The sequence below is a fragment of the Lepisosteus platostomus genome, chromosome 2 (assembly GCF_059453375.1).
Source record: "Lepisosteus platostomus isolate fLepPlt1 chromosome 2, fLepPlt1.hap1, whole genome shotgun sequence".
NCBI classification, from domain to species: domain Eukaryota; kingdom Metazoa; phylum Chordata; class Actinopteri; order Semionotiformes; family Lepisosteidae; genus Lepisosteus; species Lepisosteus platostomus.
The window spans coordinates 78,133,141-78,151,260 of NC_142612.1; the positions used below are offsets into that span (position 1 = coordinate 78,133,141).

Sequence of the window (18,120 nt, forward strand, 5' to 3'; positions counted from 1 at the left end):
AAATTAATCACAAATGGGGTTATAGTATGTCAAAGCTGGAACCCAGAGCTATTTTTAGGCAAAAAGGAGAGGTCAGAAAGAAACTGCTCCCCTTTGAAAGAGTCTAAACTCTTTTTCCCTAATTGCAAGACCGAGACTTTTCACAGCATCTCACGCTGGAGATCATTGTGATGATTGTCACTCTTGTGCCCAGGTTTAAGGCAAAGCTTCTCCAATACCGCGAGATTAAATTCAAACTTCCTGCAATGTTGACTAACTGGCGAGGGACATCAACACCCTCACAGAAATGAAAGAGCCACTCGCTCTGCTTATTAGTTACATCAAGCCATCTGCTTTCAATTTTATGTGAAATATTCTGCATGCCACAAAAAAAAATAATCCAGTGGTTAAAAAAGGGAAGACATGCATTTTCTTTATTATTTCTCTTGCATAATAAAAAAGTCTGTGTTCCTGGTCCAGATGAGCAGCTGGCTGGTTTTATACACAGCTAGGCCTTTCAATCAGGTAGCTGAGTCTTGATCACCTTGTGCCACTTGAAAGCGACTGTAATGCTGACTCTCATGAAGCACAGCCTCGGTGCAGAGGGCAGTCCTTGCTGTGTTTTGGTGACCAGTCACACGTACTGGTGATGGTGGTGGATAGGAAGACAGGAAGAAAAACAAAGAGAACTCTGGATCTCTCTCTTAGACATCAATCCCCTCCAACACCTCACTCTGCTGGAACTGCATCTGTCAATAAACATGGGGAAATGTTGTTTAGAGCATAATTGCGATGAGTTCCAGATGTTAGCTGGCTACACAAATGACAGTGCAATGTAAATCTTGACGCATGGAATTCTCCCTGTCACGATGAAAAGCAGAGGAGCACGCCCAAGCTGCAGACCTCACACGCTTTTACTTGCTTTGGGTAACTCGACACCCTGATTTTGACGCCCTGCTTACCTTCTGCAAGAATGGTTCTAGCCCAGTGACCATGTGAAGGAAAGGACATCACTCTCATCACTCCAAAAGTTAATGCTTAACTTTAAACGTTTCAGGTCTGTGGAAGTAAAACTGAATGGCACTCTTTCCATCCAAAGTCCTTAGTGTGATCTCCTTCTGTTTTCTGGATTTTTAAACGTTACCTTATCTGACCAAAAGAGAGACAGGGCTGTGCTACACTATGTGGATGTATTAGCTGAAACATATGTGCACACGCAATCAATTTTCATTTCAGGGTAGTGACAAATATCACTCAATATCACTCAGTTAAAATACCTTCGCTGGATGTTGTCATACTAATCTTTCACCTGCAAGAGAGGCTTTTTTGGCTCTTTGGTCTTCGGCGTGTGGTAGGAACTCTTCATCCTGTTTGCTTTTCTTTGCTCATGTTCTGCTCAATATAATACGGGCTTCTTTGCGATGGCAAGCAAAGCATGTTCTCCCAGCAGCAGTAACTATCTAAATTCATTCAAGCTGCGCTGTTAAAAGGGACTATTGTCCCGCATTCCTTAAGACGGTTCGCAGAAGAGAGCCAAGTCGTTTCTGCACTCCCAACCTCTAATAATGCACTCTCTGGTCTCAGTTGGGTTTAGATGAGTTCATAACCTTTTTTTTTGTTAAATCGGTTTTGTGCCAAAAAGATCAGGGAACTCAGATGGTGCATTTGTCTGTGTAAACGTTTATACTGTATACTGTACCCCTTTGTTTCTTCAACTGACCACAATATTGTAATAACACACACCTGCGTGAAGTTAAGAGAGTTTGGTTTGTGATGTAACATTAACTTAATTAAACTGTGAGAATAGTGATGTTGCTGAGTCACTATTTCAGTTCTTCCACCAAGATTTTTGTATGTTTATTATTATGAATAATAATAATAATAATAATAATAATAATAATAATTATTATTATTATTATTATTATTATTATTATTATTATTGCTGTTGGTGGTGGTGTTCTTGTTTATTATTGTCATTAACTACATGCTCCAAGTACGTGAACACCAAACATAAAACAAACATGAGGTAGTTGACTCGTTCTGCCTTTCCTTTCAGCTCTGTCCATTCGCGAAACTTTCATCTTCCATCTGTCGCCCGTTCGTGTCTGCCCCTCTTCTGTGGGCATCTGACTCTGCAGGCATCTGACTCGCGAATGCATGCAGGGTTGTGGGGGACGTACTGTACAGTACCTGCGCAGCAGCGCGAAAGAGAATCCCCGTAACGCACTGTAGAGATTTTCGGATTAGCAGGGAGAGAAATGAGTTAAACGAAGGCGGCGCAGAGGTGTCCCGACCGCGCCGGGAGTCGGGTCTCCGGGCGCAGAAGAATGGACTGGGGGCACGTGCGGTGCTGGAGTGGGCGGAACCCCAGCGCTCAGCGAAAAGCCCGGTGCTGTCGCGCATCCTCATGCATTCACGGCTCTCTGCGCCCGGGGTAGTGCCGGCCAATCTGCTTCTGGACCTGGCTGGGATTAAGGCAGGTGATTGTTTTGTCAAAACTGCTTCTTTTTTTTTGTTTTTACAACAAACAAACAAAAAAAAAATAGTATCAAGGATTTCAGCAAGCGTCCTCCGAGAACCAGGCGGATTTGTGCTGTTAAAATGCGGCGTCTGTTAGTTGCCCAGCTCTGACCGAGCAGTTTGTGTAAGTAGGATTCTCTGAAAAAGTCTCGCATAATTAGATGACACTGCGTTTAGGACCGTGAAAGTGAATGCGCTTTTCTATTGTTATAGGTATTTCCTGCGGTTTTGTAGCAGGGTGTTCTTAAAATGGATTCATATATTTGTAGAATAATTGAAGTTAATTTAAAGATTCTATACAAAATCCATGTGCAAAAGTGTCAAATGTGATTTATTGCAATAAACTTTTTTTTTTCCTGTATAGATTTGTATGTTTTCGCTTTTAAAACGGGAAGATTATTTCTTAACAAAATGGTGTAAAAACAATCCAGTTTGAGAAAGTTAATTTCCTGGAGAGGTTTAACATCAACAGGTACTTTAGATATTAACAATAACGACATCCAAAAAAACAGCATTAATAAAACATTACGGTTTAGTAGTTAAAATATCGGTTTACCTTGAATGTGGGGAGACAAAAGTTTCAATAAAACTTTAGAATGAAAATATATACTTTTATTAAGTATAAATGACGGAAAATGTTTTTTTTTAATGTTATACAATAGCATCATACAATAGCGTTATACAATAATGTTATACAATAGCAATAGCGTCTCATAGACGTCATATAATTTCAGTAGTAGTCACATATTTAGAGTGCCTGTTAACCAGTGACTTATACAGTATATAGCATATATGTCTGATGCAATGGAGAATTATGTTACATATCATATATAGTGTATATATTTAAATAATTTGAGTACATGGTTCATCACGTTTTTTGTACACATATTCCAATGTGAAATGCTATTAGAGGACCAGTACAAAACAACTTTGTTTTGGGAAAAGTATATCTAAATTAATTCTGGAGACTTTAAGGTTAGTTAAACCTGAGTGATTTTTTTTATTTCTTTGTTCTTTTATAATCAATGTACAGTACTGGCTGTGGGACATTTTCTAATCCAGCTGTAGGGTAAACTACACTGAAAAGGTTAGCCTCCAGGGATTCGATGAAAAGCAGATTTCTAGAATTAAGAAATATCACTCTTGGTGCAATAATCATGCATACTTAGTTTATTTCACACACACACACACACACACACACACCTCCACCACACCCTTTAATAGTATTGTGACAATCTGGTCTCCTAATCATTCTGAAATGTTTCATTAGTACTATATAGAGGGTAATATTGGTGTTTGTCTTTTTAGAAAATGTTTTTTTTCGTAAATAATGATGTTTGAATGACGGTTTGTGAAACAGACAGCCCTCAGGATGAATGATGATGCAGCAAAGGGAAGACAGACTATTTCATGTTAGAAGATTTTAGGAATTAAGTTTTGAGTGGAGGCATTTGCTTTGGCATTCGTTTCTGCAGTTAAACTACACCACACATGATGAACGTGCATTCAGGGCAGCTCTTAAGACATGGCTGAATTACTTTGGGCTGCTTCAACTTTGTGTAAACTAACATCTTTCTCTTTACCACAGGACTGTAGTGATCCATGGAAACAGCAGTACTTTTGTGACAGTGATGTGAAATATCTTTCACCAGAATGAAGGTCTTCAGCCAAGGCACTGTATACTTACGGTGGAGGTTGCTGGCGTTTTTGTGCTTTTGGGCTAGAATGATTCCCAGAAGCACAGGCTGCCCCAGGTCCTGTGCTTGTTATGTTCCCACTGAAGTGCACTGTACCTTCAGGTATCTCACAGCTATACCGGGTGAAATTCAGCCAGCTGTGGAACGCATTAACTTTGGGTAAGATCTCTGTCTCATAATACTTTCATTGTTGAAGCATGGCAACTAAGTTAAAAACACAAACTGTGATCTACTCTGTGATTAATCATTTCAATCACCTGTTTTTTTTCTCACTTCTGTGACACTAGCAGTGCATTTTTTTGCTGGTCTCCTATAGAAAATCTAAAAATCCAGAAAACCTAGATACTAGATTTCTTCAGGTCATGCCATAGAAGTTTTTTTTTTCCTCACCCATGTCCTGCTGTTCCTGTGCCTAACACAGACTTTATTTTATTATTTTCAGGTACAACAGTTTAACTGGCTTAAAAGAAAGAGATTTCTCTGGGCTAGGACGTTTGGAGCTGTTGATGTTGCACAGCAATGCGATCCAGACGATAGAGGACAAGGCCTTCAGCGATCTGCTGTCCTTGCAGGTACGGCGAGCAAATGTCCTGTTTCCTTGCGTCACTCTATCTTACGCACAGTCGGGAACGTCTGTTTCTCGTGAGCTACTGTAGGTTTTATTCATTCTAAAGTTCCAAAGCTGGGCAAAGTGAGCTCGATCGGCACCCTGTCACCCACTGCCAGCCTGGAACACCCCCCTCCCGCGGTCCAGAAGCACGAATCAGAAGCGCCGCGCGGTCGTCCTCCTCCCCCTCCCACCCCTGCGCAGTGGGTCCACCGGAGAGCGGGAGCAGAGCTTCCCAAGGCAGCATTGCCATCGGCCACGCCAGCCAATCGGGTCCATTTAAGATAAGATAAGATCTCTTTATTGGCCATATACCATTTCTTGTATTAGGAGTCTGTCTTTTCACAGACCCCAGCTTGCTCTCCAAGAGACACACAGACAGGGAGAGAAGCTGGGGGTCAGAGTGCAGGGTCAGCCATTTATACAGCACCCCTGGAGTAGCTGGGGTGAAGGGCCTTGCTCAGGGGCCCAACCGAGTAGGATTCCTCTGCCAGTTGTGGGATACGAACAGGCAACCTTCCAGCCACAGGCGCAGATCCTGGGCCACAGAGCCACCACTCTGCCCCACCTTTCTGGCCCTGCCAGAGGCCAAGGAAAGGGCCATGACTTAGCGCGGGCACTGGGGGAGAGTCCAAAACATAACCACGGCTGGACGGGGCATTCGTGGGGGACTAGGGACACTTTCTCTCCCTCATAATACTCATATACAGTCGCTCTACATCCTTATAATTGGGAACATCAACCAATTTCTGAGCTGTCTGTTTACTGAACAAATATTAATCAGGTCCCTGGATATGCAATCCAAGAAAGTTGCAACCTTCTTTACTTTCAAACTCCATTTCAAAGGAGGAGGTCTCTAATATACATTAACAGGAGATAAATTCCATGACCACGTCTTTACATTATTTGTCTAATGCATTGAAATTTGTAATGTAAAAGATGTGGAAATGTTTGACAACTCTATGTTGAGTGTGGCCCTTCTTGCTATAAAAAATCCCAGAGCACCAACTGTCTTTATAAATCGCAAAAAGTTTTACCCTGCATCCCTTGTGTGCACAACACCCTGCATGTATCTGACCTGCATATCAGTTTGACTGAAGCAAACCACTCTCACGCGCTCCTCACTGCATGAGAAGCATGTTTTTGTATGTGTTGGTTGTGCTCGAGCGACATTGTGTTTCTGTTTCTCCAGGTGTTGAAGATGAGTTACAATAAAGTCCAAGAAATCAACAAGGGCACATTTCACGGCCTGCGGAGCCTCGTAAGGCTACACATGGATCACAACAAGATTGAGTTTATCCACCCCGAGGCCTTCTACGGACTCAGCTCACTGAAGCTGGTGCACCTTGAGGACAACTCCCTCCAGCAGCTTCACCCGGACACGTTCGTGACCATGCGCTTCAGCCAGATTTTCAAAATATCGTCGGTTAAAAACATCTACCTCTCGGACAACTCTCTGAGGAGCCTGCCACCCGAGATCTTCTCCTACGCCCCGGAGCTGGAGAGCGTCTTCCTGCATGGAAACCCGTGGTCCTGTGACTGCAGAACAGCGTGGCTTCCCCAGTGGATGGAGCAGAACCCAGGTAGTGGAGAAATCAGTATTGCAGGGAAAAGCGCCTTCAGGAGCAGAATTATTATGCACGTGCAATTTAGTGCCAATTTTCTCAACCTCTAGAATGCACCATATTATGATTTTTTTCAACATTAAAAAGAATTGAGTGACATGCATAATGTACCCTAGTGTTGTTTTGAGGGATTGAGTTGTTGAAGACAGTATTTCTTCAGTAATTCCACTGTGACTGTGGATATTTGGGACTTCAGTGATACCATCTCCACATTCATTGGTCTGTTCTTGAGGGCAGCCTGCGTTTAATAACATGAGAACATAAGAACGATTATGAGCAAGAGGCCATTTAGCCCTTCAAGTCTGTTTGAGTACTTACTAGCCAACTGATGCAATGATTCCATCCAGCTGTTTCTTGAAAGTAACCAGGGTACCGACCTTAAATGCACTTCCATATAACTTCCAGTGGTGCCCTCTGGTTTGTGTTTCACTCTTCTTTCTGAAGAAATCCTCTGGGATCACTTTGTCCAGGCCTTTGAGGATTTATAATATTCTGTCAAGTCTTGGGAACAGAACTGATCCCAGAACAGCAGTATCTTTTCTATAACCTGGTGACCAAAACTGTACACAATATTCTAAATGAGGTCTTACTACTGCATTGTACAATTTTAACGTAACATCTCTCGTTTCACATTCTACTTTTTAACATTATAGTCTAATTTCCAGTGTCTGCGTCATAAAAAAAGGTCACAGAACTGTATTCACCAGTGTGAGGAAAAAAAAAGAAAGCGTTGCTTACTACTGTTTGGGAAACAGTAAATTTACTGCAGCTACAGTAAATAGGCAGTAGCGATATGATTTATGTCCACAAGGGGGCACGTGAACTGATGTTTATATGGATCTTTTGCACATTTCGTGTCAGCTTTGCTTACTAAAAATAAACCTTTTTAGCAAAAGGCTAAAAAGCTGAAAGCTTTTCTATCTGACAGGCTAGATAAGCTGAATGGAATCCTCTCATTTGCAGTTTTTTATGTTATTGGAGTTTAAGACAACCTAAAGACTTTACCTTGCATTTTTTTAATTGTAAATATGAAATTTTCCAAACAAGTGATTAACTGTTTTGTGTGCTGAGAGAGTGTGTGGATGAGCAATGTCATCTCTGATGAGGTCTCAAACTCAATCTCATCTCACCTCATCGGACCTCTGACTGAAGTACAAAAGATAAAGTTCTAAAATTCTAACAGAAGCTGAATATATTTTAATTGTTCATCATATTATTAAGTTTCTTTGTTTTTCTTTATCTCAGGGGTGCTGAAATGCAAACGAGATCGAAAGTATGCCAGAGGTCAGCAGTGTCCGACCTGTGAGACTCCTGCTGCGTCCAAAGGAAAAGATATTGCGGAGCTCCCCTCTGCAGCCTTATCCTGCTCCAAACCCTGGATACATTCCGATCTTAAACAAAGGAATATCTCGATCGATGAGGGAGATTTCACTCCGGTTTCATCCAGGGACTTCATTGCACCTATCGGGTCAATGGTGCTGAATATGACGGATCAGTCTCAGAACGAAGCTAGCGTTGTGTGTACAGTTCAAAGACCAGCCTCAATGAGGGGTGTGTCTGTAGAGGAGAAGGAAGACCTGACAGCGCTAAGTGCAACATTAGCGACGTTTCTGATCTGCAACATCGACTATGACCACATTCAGCAGCTGTGGAGGATACTTGCTACCTACAGCGACTCCCCCTTGAAACTGGAGAGAGGTTTGCTTCTGACAAAGACTCCATCCATGATTTACAAATATCACCAAAAGACAGCAGACGAGGAGGACGACATTTCCACCGACATAGAGGCGGAAATCAAGGCGGACCCCCCGTGGCTGATGCAGGGAGAGGTCACCTTGCAGCTGGACAGGGCCACAACCACCTTCACTACACTGCACATCAAATACTCATCGGAGGTTCAGATGCTCGTCGAGAGCAAAGCACCGAAGCCGCATAAATACAGCTGGGCAATGATCAGGAGGGACAACGCCACGAAAACAGAGCACACGGTTCTCACAGGAGGGACGGCGGAACTGGACTGTAAGACCCTCGGGGAGCCAAAGCCGTCAATCGAGTGGATTTTGCCGGATGGCAGCAAAGTGCACGCGCCATACAACAGCGAAGACGGGAGGATTCGGATTTCGGAATCCGGGAAGTTGACTCTAGGGGCGGCGGACAGCTCTGACGCTGGCTTGTACCGCTGCATAGCCACAAATTACCTGGATGCAGATGTGCTTGCCTTCAGGATTACTGTTTTGACTGCAGATGTGGAAGAAACCGATGTAAATGGTGCTCAGATTACCCGGTCCCTGGGTGAAAGTCTGTTTCTTCACTGTGGCTCCGAGGGCAATCCTGAAGCATCCATTAACTGGATTTTACCGGATCACACAGTGTTAGACAAGTCATTTGGGAATAAAGAAGTGTATCCAAATGGAACCTTGGGAATTCAAGGACTTACGGAGAGGGACCGAGGCTTCTATCGATGCCTTGCAGCAAATTTTTGGGGAGCAGACATTTTGTCTTCCAGCATACTGTTTTCAGATGTTAAAAGGAATGAAGTACCATCAAAGGTGGTTAAGAAGGTGCTGTCAGATGGCGAAGGCTCAGGAAATGAGCTCGACTCCCACTTGGAGGAAACAGACTATGAGGAACTCTCTGCCAGGGCTTCCCACAGGACCAGGCAAGAGTCTAGGACTCTCACTTCAAGCAGAATGTACCCTAAAAGGAAAACAACGCAAGGCAGAAACAAGAGCGATCTAACCCAGAGAAGAAATGGAGTTTCAAGTACCAGACGTGTCTGGGGAAATAGAAGGACCTTCAACACAACCTCAAGGAAAGCTGACCCCCAACGCTGGGTGGAAATCATGCAAAAAGCACAAAAAAATAAAACAAATGAGAATCAGAAAACAACGGAAAGGATACCATCACAACACATTGCAGGGCTCTCAGGGGATGGAGAAGAAGCCTCAGGAGAAACTTTAACAGAGGACGAGCTTTTAGCAATAGTGACAGATATACCAAACCCTGTTTTAACAACACACAAAGTGACCACAAGTGTCCACCTCGAAACAGGTGTGTTCCCAATAGTAACACCAGCAGCCCCTGTTACAACAATGAGTCACAGTGATGAAGATACAGCTTTGATATCCACAAGACCAACACCTTTCCAAACTACACTTCACCATACTGTCAGTCCAAAGGGTATTCACACAACCACACCTCACCAAAACTCTGAACAAACCTTTACCAAGCCCATCACATCGAAACAGAAGGTAACAGAACCCAGCAAAAACGACATGCAGTTGATGTATTCTGGGGAGCCTACAGAGGTGGCAGGCAGTGCCGTGCCATTATTGATGACCGGGTTTCCCAACACAACCTCCTTGATAGAGAAACCCGGCCCTCTGCTGGAGCCTGTAGTTCACAGTTCCACTGATCCCGATCGACAAAGCCCATTCACAGCTGTCACAGCCGCAGAAGGGCAGAGAGACGAGATAACGTTTCACACCACACAGAAAATCAGCTCCCCAAGACTGCCTTCAGGGTCTACCATCATATCACACAATCGGATCCAAATTATTACGGGGGGCACGTCTAGCCTGGAGGGAAATAAGCCACGTACTAGCAAGAGAAGAAAGTTACCAGGCAGGAGGAGAATTATCAGGCCAAACAGAATTACTGATATCCATGCATACTTGAATAGATTATCTAAGTCTAGCAAAAAGACATCCACAGATGATGAAGATGAAAGCACTGACCCAATTTCTATAGAGCAGACTACAAAGTGTGAGTGCCAAATAACCGACACTCCCTCAGACACTCGTACGGTGAAGCCTGTAGCCACTGAAGACACTGCCACTGATGCCAACAGAGCGACTAAAGATAGAATTGACAAACTACCTACGAAGCCCCACATGGGAAGCACTCCTCAGATGAAAACATCACAGTCTGTAACAACAACTCTGGATACACTGTTAGCCACAACTGCATCATCCATGTTCACAAAAACCATCACACCGCAGACAAAAGTTTCTAGAGGGATCATAACGACACCCGTGACACAACCCTTGGCTACTTCCAGGCCAACAACAGAGGCCCCAAAATCAGTCCTAACTTCTGCCTATACCCCTCCTGAGCGCACACATGCTCCCACGACATTAGCCAAGAGTACAGGCAAAGCTGAGAGCTATTATACAACAACCACTAAAGCTACAACGACTTCCTCCAAAGTCATTTATGGTAAAGTGCCATGGCATAAATTTTTTGGGAACCGGTACAGTCAGAAAGAGTTACTGAACAGGTTACGTAGACCAAAAAAGCCGGTGCTCGCCACAAAGAGTGCCCCTGTCAAGACAACCACTACCACTGCTCCGGCAAAGGTTACAACAGCTCTCCTGCCAACACTGGAGTCACTGGTTACACCCATGACAACTATGACAACATTAATCAACAAGGACACAGTTATTCAGTCCTCTGGACCTTTGTCTGGCTACTCTTCTGGGTCTTCTTCCACTTCCTCTGAAGTTCGGCCAGCTGCAAAAGTCACAATTTCTCCCAAAACAGCGTCATCACAAATTGAAGACATTATGTCTTTATCGTCGTCAGCTAGCTTTGATATGATGTTCTCTACTACCACCATAGCATCACCATTAACAACCACGAAAGATATTTCTGATCCGTCCACAGTAGTTGAGCAGTCAGCCTCCTCAGGCTTTGCTTCTGGATCACCTTCCCCCGAAGATCCCACAACTGTGAAGATAGTCCCTGCCCTCACCCCTGCAAGGACTACATCCAGAACCAGCACCGCCGCGGGGACAGGCCCACCTGCATCTCGCAGCAATACAAAATCCAGGACAAGAGGCTCCAGAAAGCACATGGGAACACCCAGGAGAAAGGGCATTCGAAGACGGAGGCCAGGGAAAAAGCTCTCACCAACCTCACGTACCACGACTACTCAGCTGAAGAAAGCTGACACTCCTGTAACTTCAAAAACAACCACAGCAGCAGCCAAAGGCGGTTTGTCTGTCTCTACACATACATTCTCAAAAGCACAGCGCCCTTTTTCTTTCACGGATGCATATTCCAAAGAGACAGAAAGTACACCGCAAGCTGACAGCGTTTCAACAACTAAACCCACCACAGCCACAGTAAGAACAGTTTCCAAAATTGAAACAAGCATTACATCTGCAAGAAAAATCACTGCTACTCCATTGCCTCCTAGCGCAGGATTCACGAGAACTGCCAAACCCAAGACAACAACAGAAACAGCAGCGACAACCTCTAAACCTGCACCTACAGTCAAGCCCACAACCACAACAGGAGCTAAATGTACAGCTAAGAGCACCACTGCAGCTGCTGCAAGCACTGCAAAACCTCGTCCGAGGGCTCCCTCAGTTAAATCTAGCAGATTCACAACACAAAGCCCGCTGTTTAAAAAAGTCAGGCCCACTACATTTTCAACTACCGGAAAACACAGTAAACCCGGCTCGGGAGGTGGAAGTTACTTTGTCAAGCCCGAAGCACAAATACCCACTATTTCAACATCTGGGACACGATCTAAATCAACAGAGTCCCCTGGGAGGGGCAGCAGGATGCGGGAGAAACCCAATTCAGAGTCCAGGGAGAAAGGGAAGACTGTGATCTTCGACACCCTGGCCATCCTGACGGCCGAGCAGGGCTACACTGACAGTCCGCAGGCTTTCGGCAGGGAGGAGGACAATACCATAGCTGCCAGGCTGGACCGGGGCGCTGGATTTGACACATCGACAGCGAATGCGATAGCCATGGAGCCTTCGCCCAAAGACCAGCCGTCGAAGCCTAAAATCGTGGGTGGAAATGCAGCAAGCTTCACAGTCCTTTCCAATTTGGATGCTTTTCTGCCATGTGAAGCTGTTGGATATCCTGCTCCCTCTATAAGATGGACCAAACTTTCCTCAGGTACCGTATTATTGCTAAATAAATTACTGATTCATTTTATTCTCATCTTTCACATAGATGTGCAAAAGATACACATTACACCAATTGGCGGTCTAACACATCAGCATTGCATTAACATATTCTAAGACATCAAACAGCTGTGAAATCTGTTGTAATATATAAATATTTCATTACTCATATCACTGAACAAAATGAAAGGTTTCTTCTCTTAAATGGATGTTTTTAATACACGTCACAGGTTTATTTTTTCAGTATAGTTATATGCAGTTTATATTTCATTGTTCTTTTAATATAATGTGTTGCCATTATGCAGCAAGTAATATGAGAATTTAAGCTTTAGATTTTTTTTCTGCATGCTAACATGCATATTCTAGGAGCATATTGTGAAGGGAGAAAACATAAAGAGGTGTGTTGCTTTTCCCATGATTAAATGCTCTCTTGTAACACCTGCCAGGGGCTACCTTAACCATGAAGACCAAGCGTGGCAACAAGTTCGAAGTGTTCGAGAACGGGACCCTGTCCATCCAGAACGCCAGCATTCAGGACCGCGGACAGTACCTCTGTCTTGCTGAGAACCAGCACGGCTCTGACAAGCTCTTGGTCACCCTCTCCGTTGTGACGTACCCCTCCCGGATCTTGGAGCCCAAAGTGAGGGAGATGCAGTCCCTCTCTGGAAACACAGTGGAAATTCAGTGCAAAGCCGAAGGCCGACCTCCACCTTTTATATCCTGGATTCTTGCAAACAAAACCCTGGTTAGGGGGTATGGTGCGGAAAACGGCAGGGTGTCCGTCTCTTCGGATGGGACCTTGATCATTAAGGAGGTGTCTGTGTATGACCGGGGCCATTACAAATGTGTGGCCAGTAATCCTGCTGGGGCGGACACAGCGACTGTCAAGTTACAAGTGGTGGCTGCGCCGCCCAGCATTGTGGAAGAAAAGAGGCTGCACATGAAGGAGGAAATAGGGCGGCACTTGAAACTGCCATGCACGGCCCAGGGCACGCCTCAACCCACAGTGCACTGGGTCTTGCTTGACGGAACGGTGGCGAAACCTTTGCACTACGTCAACCCCAGAGTGTTTGTGTTCTCCAACGGGACGCTGTACATCAAGAGCCTCGCCGCGCCCGACAGCGGGAAGTACGAGTGCATCGCCACCAGCTCCACGGGCTCCGAAAGGAGGGTGGTGACCCTGACCGTGGAGCAGGCGGAGACGGCGCCCAGGATCGTCACCGCGTCGGGCCGCAAAACTGACCTGAGCTATGGAGACAGGTTACTGCTTAACTGCTCGGCTGTGGCGGAGCCCAAGCCCCGGGTTCTCTGGAGGCTGCCTTCCAAAGCAATTGTGGATCAGTGGCACAGGTAAGGTCCTCAGGGCCTGCAGTTACCGGTTCGGTTGTTCGGTCAGATTCTGATAATGACGAGTGCAAAGCACGGCAGAGGAAATCTCCGACCAGCGCTGTCACATCACCTCTCTCTTACGAGGTATGAGCCAGGCCCAGAATGCTGCAAGGGTGCAGCTGACACGATGCACACAGCGCCGTGTGCAGCCAGGGAGATTTGATACATAGTGAAGGGAAGCAAAAGTGCAACACTAGAATTTGACCTTCACCTAAACTTCTGTTCAGTGAATTGGTATTTTTGTCTGTGAACTGGACAATCAGTGCAGTGTTGCTTTATTGTAACTTGATGTTGTTAATAATGCAAGTAGTGTTTTAACCCCATGCAGCTTACTGATAGTTTTGAAGATCCATGGACCCGTTTGTTTTTGTTCATTGCTTATTATGACAGAGGACAGATTTTTTTTTAAATGCAAGTTTTACCAGTTGGGGTAAAGTACCTTGCTGAAGTGTACAACAGCTGTGTCCCCCACTTGGGATTTGAACCCACAACGGCCTATTTATTGCAGTCTGCATTTTTCACATTGTAGCCTTAGCCTTGCAAACTGACACTCTAAAACAATTTTTCCATTTTGTATTACCAAGACATCTCACTTAGGTTTGTAATTTGTGACATCTGGATAGTAAATTAAAATACTAATGTATGTCTCATGAGGCAAATCTTAGATTTACTTTTAAAATAAAGATATTAGGTGCAAATTGTCCTTAGGCGAGAGTTCGGGTTGAGGTACATTAACACATACAGTACCATAGGGTCCAAGGCATCCCACAGTCAGACTTTATATTTTGAATAAATTCTTGTGCACTACATTATTAATGCATAATCAGTAAGAAATAACAGAGTTCTTTGTGTAGAAAAGTAACAGAAATAATTCTGATATCAGAGTCTAACAAACTAGAACAACATCCTTTAAATTCTTTAAGATCATAGGTAAATTATGCAGTTGCCAGGAACCTTAAATGTAGTTGTAGGTACAGTATGATGTCAGCAGTTCAGTTGTTCTAAACATTTTGACACTGTTTCCTAGTTGACTAGAATGCTTATTATCCAAATATTTTTTTTACTTCTTGTTCTGATGCAGTCTAGCTTTGCCTCATTGCAGCTTTTTAACATTATAAATAATTATATATTTAGAATAATGAAACACAGACAGTAGACTGATAACAACTAATAGTTAATTACCTGATGAAGGCAAACAGAAATGTCATGACATAAGTTTGCAACATCAATGATACATCTTAACAATGCAGACATACAATAGAGCAATTTATTATTCATATCTCTAATAATCACTGTTTTATAGCACACTAATTACAGACAAAACATCTGGTGAACATAGATTGCAAGTATGTTTGTGTGTGCACAGAAATCTAGTAAAGCCTTCTTTCATTTTCATAACAGCTCATTTACTTTTTCAATGAACTTTACAACAAAACAAAGCAAATTTAATAAATGAACAAAGGAGTAAAGATCAGGGAGTGAAGAGAAGCAACATATTGGCATATTAACTTGCATTGGATAGGAAAATTGATCATACTTTAATCCGCGCAAGTTGTTCAGCTCACAGGACTGCCCTTTGGCACATATCCTGTTTGTTCGCAATGTTTCTGTTTCAGAATGTTTCATGGCTGAGCTCACTTCTTCTTACACCTTGCTCTTGCTTCCAGGATGGGCAACCGGATCCACGTGCTTCTCAACGGCAGCCTGATTATCGACTCTGTGAGCGAGAAGGACGCCGGCGACTATCTCTGCATTGCCAGGAACAGGATCGGAGACGACCTGCTGCTGATGAAGGTCGGCGTGTCCATGAAGCCAGCCAAGATAGAGTACAAGCCGTTCATCAAAAAGCACGTGCCTTACGGGAATGACCTCAGAGTTGACTGCAAAGCGTCGGGGGCCCCCGAGCCGGAGATCTCCTGGGGCCTGCCGGACGGGACACTGGTCAACAGCGCCCTGCAGGCGGACGACAACGGGGGCAGGAGGCGGCGCTACGTCCTTTTTGAAAACGGGACCCTGTACTTCAACAGGGTCAGCCTGTCCGAGGAAGGGGACTACACCTGCTACGCCGAAAACACGGTGGGGAAGGACGAGATGAAGGTGCACATCACAGTCGTGACGGCAGCGCCCCGCGTCAAGTCCCCGGCCGCCATATACGCCAGGGCCAGGTCCGGAGACATGGTGAGGTTCGACTGCGAAGCTACGGGGGAGCCCAAGCCGAAGATTATGTGGCTCCTCCCGTCACATGACATGATCACAGCCTCCAGCGACCGGCATCTGGTGCACGTAAACGGGTCGCTGGCCGTGAGAGATCTCACGTTAACGGATTCGGGGGAGTACGTGTGCGTGGCTCGGAACGCTGCCGGAGATGACTCGAAAGTCTTCAAGCTAGAAGTGGATGCTAATCCTCCCACTATAAACGGCCTGTACAGGAACAAAACCGTAGTGAAGGAAACCGCTGTCAAATACACCCGGAAGCTCATCGACTGCAAGGCAGAGGGGTCGCCCACGCCTCAGGTCATGTGGATCATGCCCGACAACATTTTCATCACCGCTCCGTACTACGGGAGCCGAATCGTTGTTCACAAGAACGGCACGCTGGAAATCCGCAACGTCAGGCCGACCGACACCGCCGAGTTTGTGTGCGTGGCACGCAGCGGTGGGGGTGAAACCGTCATGGTAGTACAGCTGGAGGTCACCAGCATGCTGCGGAGGCCCATGTTTAAGAATCCCTTCAATGAAAAAGTCGTGGCCAGCACGGGCAAGACCACCATTCTGAACTGCTCTGCCGACGGCCACCCTCCTCCCGAGATAATCTGGCTTTTGCCCAACGGGACAAGATTTACCAACAGCCACAGGGTCTCGAGGTATCAGCTAGGAAGCGATGGCAACTTAATCATTTATAACCCCAGTAAGGATGACGCGGGCAAGTACAGATGTGCAGCCAGGAACAAAGTCGGCTACATTGAAAAGCTGATTGTTCTGGAGGTGGGCCAGAAGCCTTACATACTTACCCGACCTAGGGGGATAATCCAGAGTGTCAGCGGAGAACCACTCTTCTTGCACTGCCTGTCTGATGGCAGCCCCAGGCCCAAAATCCTTTGGTCGATTCCCGGTGGGCACGTTCTTTCGAGGCCGCAGATAAACGGGAGGCACGTCCTCCTCGAAAACGGGACCCTGGTGATCCGGGAGACCGCGCTTCACGACCGCGGAAATTACGTCTGCACTGCCAGGAACGACGCCGGGGAGGCCTCCGTTACCGTCCCCGTGATCGTCGTGGGGTACGCGCCCCGAATCACCAACGGCCCCCCCCAGAGCGCGCGGACACAGGCGGGGGCGGCTGTGCAACTTCACTGTGCGGCCATCGGGATCCCCAAGCCCGAAATTACGTGGGAGCTGCCAGACCGCTCCATAATTTCCACAGCAGGAAAAGGCCGCCCCATGGGCAGCGAGCTGCTGCACCCTCAGGGGACGCTGGTCATTCAGAAACCCACTCGTTCTGATTCTGGAACCTACAAGTGCCTTGCCAGGAATCACCTTGGCACTGGTTCCAGAATAACGTATGTTCAAGTCATTTAATGAGGGCAGCAGCAGTGCAGCAGCTCCAGACACATGAATGTTGCCTAAATAATTGCCTTTTTCCTTCAATTAACCATTAGCAGCTCTTGCTTGGGGAGATTCTAAACTGGCTTTTTTCTAAGCAGAAGCAGACAAGCAGGAGGGAGGCAGACTGAGCCTTACATAGTGCTTTGGCAGACACAGGGAATGGTAAAAAAAAGTGTTATTTTTATTGTAACTCAAACGGGTCAGGGAACTCGCGACTGTTTTTGATTTCATGTTTTAAAGGCAAATGAACTCAGTCTGAAAGTGGAACTGCTATATGTGGAAAGAGAGTAAGTTTCTAACATTTTGGGGGATATCGTTACAGTTCTGGAACGATTCTCTGGAAATTCTGATGGTCTGCTTACATCCCCCAAAAAAGTCTCCCAAAGTGCATGTTTGAGATAACTGATCCTGAAGGCTGACTGGTGAACAATTTTAGAAAGACACTGTGGATGTGTTACTGTTTTCAACAGCATTTTACAGTATTATTTTTTCTAGGGAAGCCAAACTCATCATGCAGTGTACAGAAGTATGATGAATATATTTTTCTTACAAAGTTTACACTGGATTGACTCTTTTTTTGTTTATAACAAAATACTTTGGATATTTATATTGCTAAAATATTTTCACTCATTTTTGTCTTTCTTTTCCCTTTCCTGTTTTGTCCTTTTTGATTATATTTTCATTAATGCAAATACAAAACTATCAGTGTTATATAAACTGGTGTGGATATAAATATTCCTATTTTGCCTTTCTAGACCTCTAATAAAATTCATATA

The 18,120-nt window shown here is 45.0% G+C and overlaps 1 protein-coding gene across 2 annotated transcripts; it reads left to right on the top strand.

Moving 5' to 3' along the window:
* The first annotated feature begins 2,140 nt into the window (after window positions 1–2,140).
* On the top strand, window positions 2,141–17,902 carry igsf10 (immunoglobulin superfamily, member 10). Of its 2 annotated transcripts, none has more exons than XM_088620336.1 (7): window positions 2,141–2,623; window positions 4,088–4,355; window positions 4,639–4,768; window positions 5,996–6,386; window positions 7,674–12,344; window positions 12,799–13,702; window positions 15,409–17,902. In XM_088620336.1, exons 2-7 carry the CDS (start codon window positions 4,153–4,155, stop codon window positions 17,315–17,317), a joined length of 8,208 nt encoding a protein of 2,735 aa, XP_088476462.1. In that variant the 5' UTR covers window positions 2,141–2,623; window positions 4,088–4,152; the 3' UTR covers window positions 17,318–17,902. The 2 variants fall into 2 exon arrangements, with proteins under 2 accessions (XP_088476462.1, XP_088476472.1); XM_088620346.1 differs by having other exon boundaries at window positions 2,141–2,459.
* The last annotated feature ends 218 nt before the right edge of the window (window positions 17,903–18,120 follow it).

What these genes read in the sequence shown, in the direction of transcription:
- igsf10 (XM_088620336.1), top strand. Translation starts at nt 4,153, where the DNA reads ATGAAGGTCTTCAGCCAAGGCACTGTATACTTACGGTGGAGGTTGCTG. An exon ending in GCGATCTGCTGTCCTTGCAG is followed by an intron (nt 4,769 to 5,995) that starts GTACGGCGAGCA and finishes CTGTTTCTCCAG; the next exon opens with GTGTTGAAGATGAGTTACAA. An exon ending in ATTGTGGATCAGTGGCACAG is followed by an intron (nt 13,703 to 15,408) that starts GTAAGGTCCTCA and finishes TCTTGCTTCCAG; the next exon opens with GATGGGCAACCGGATCCACG.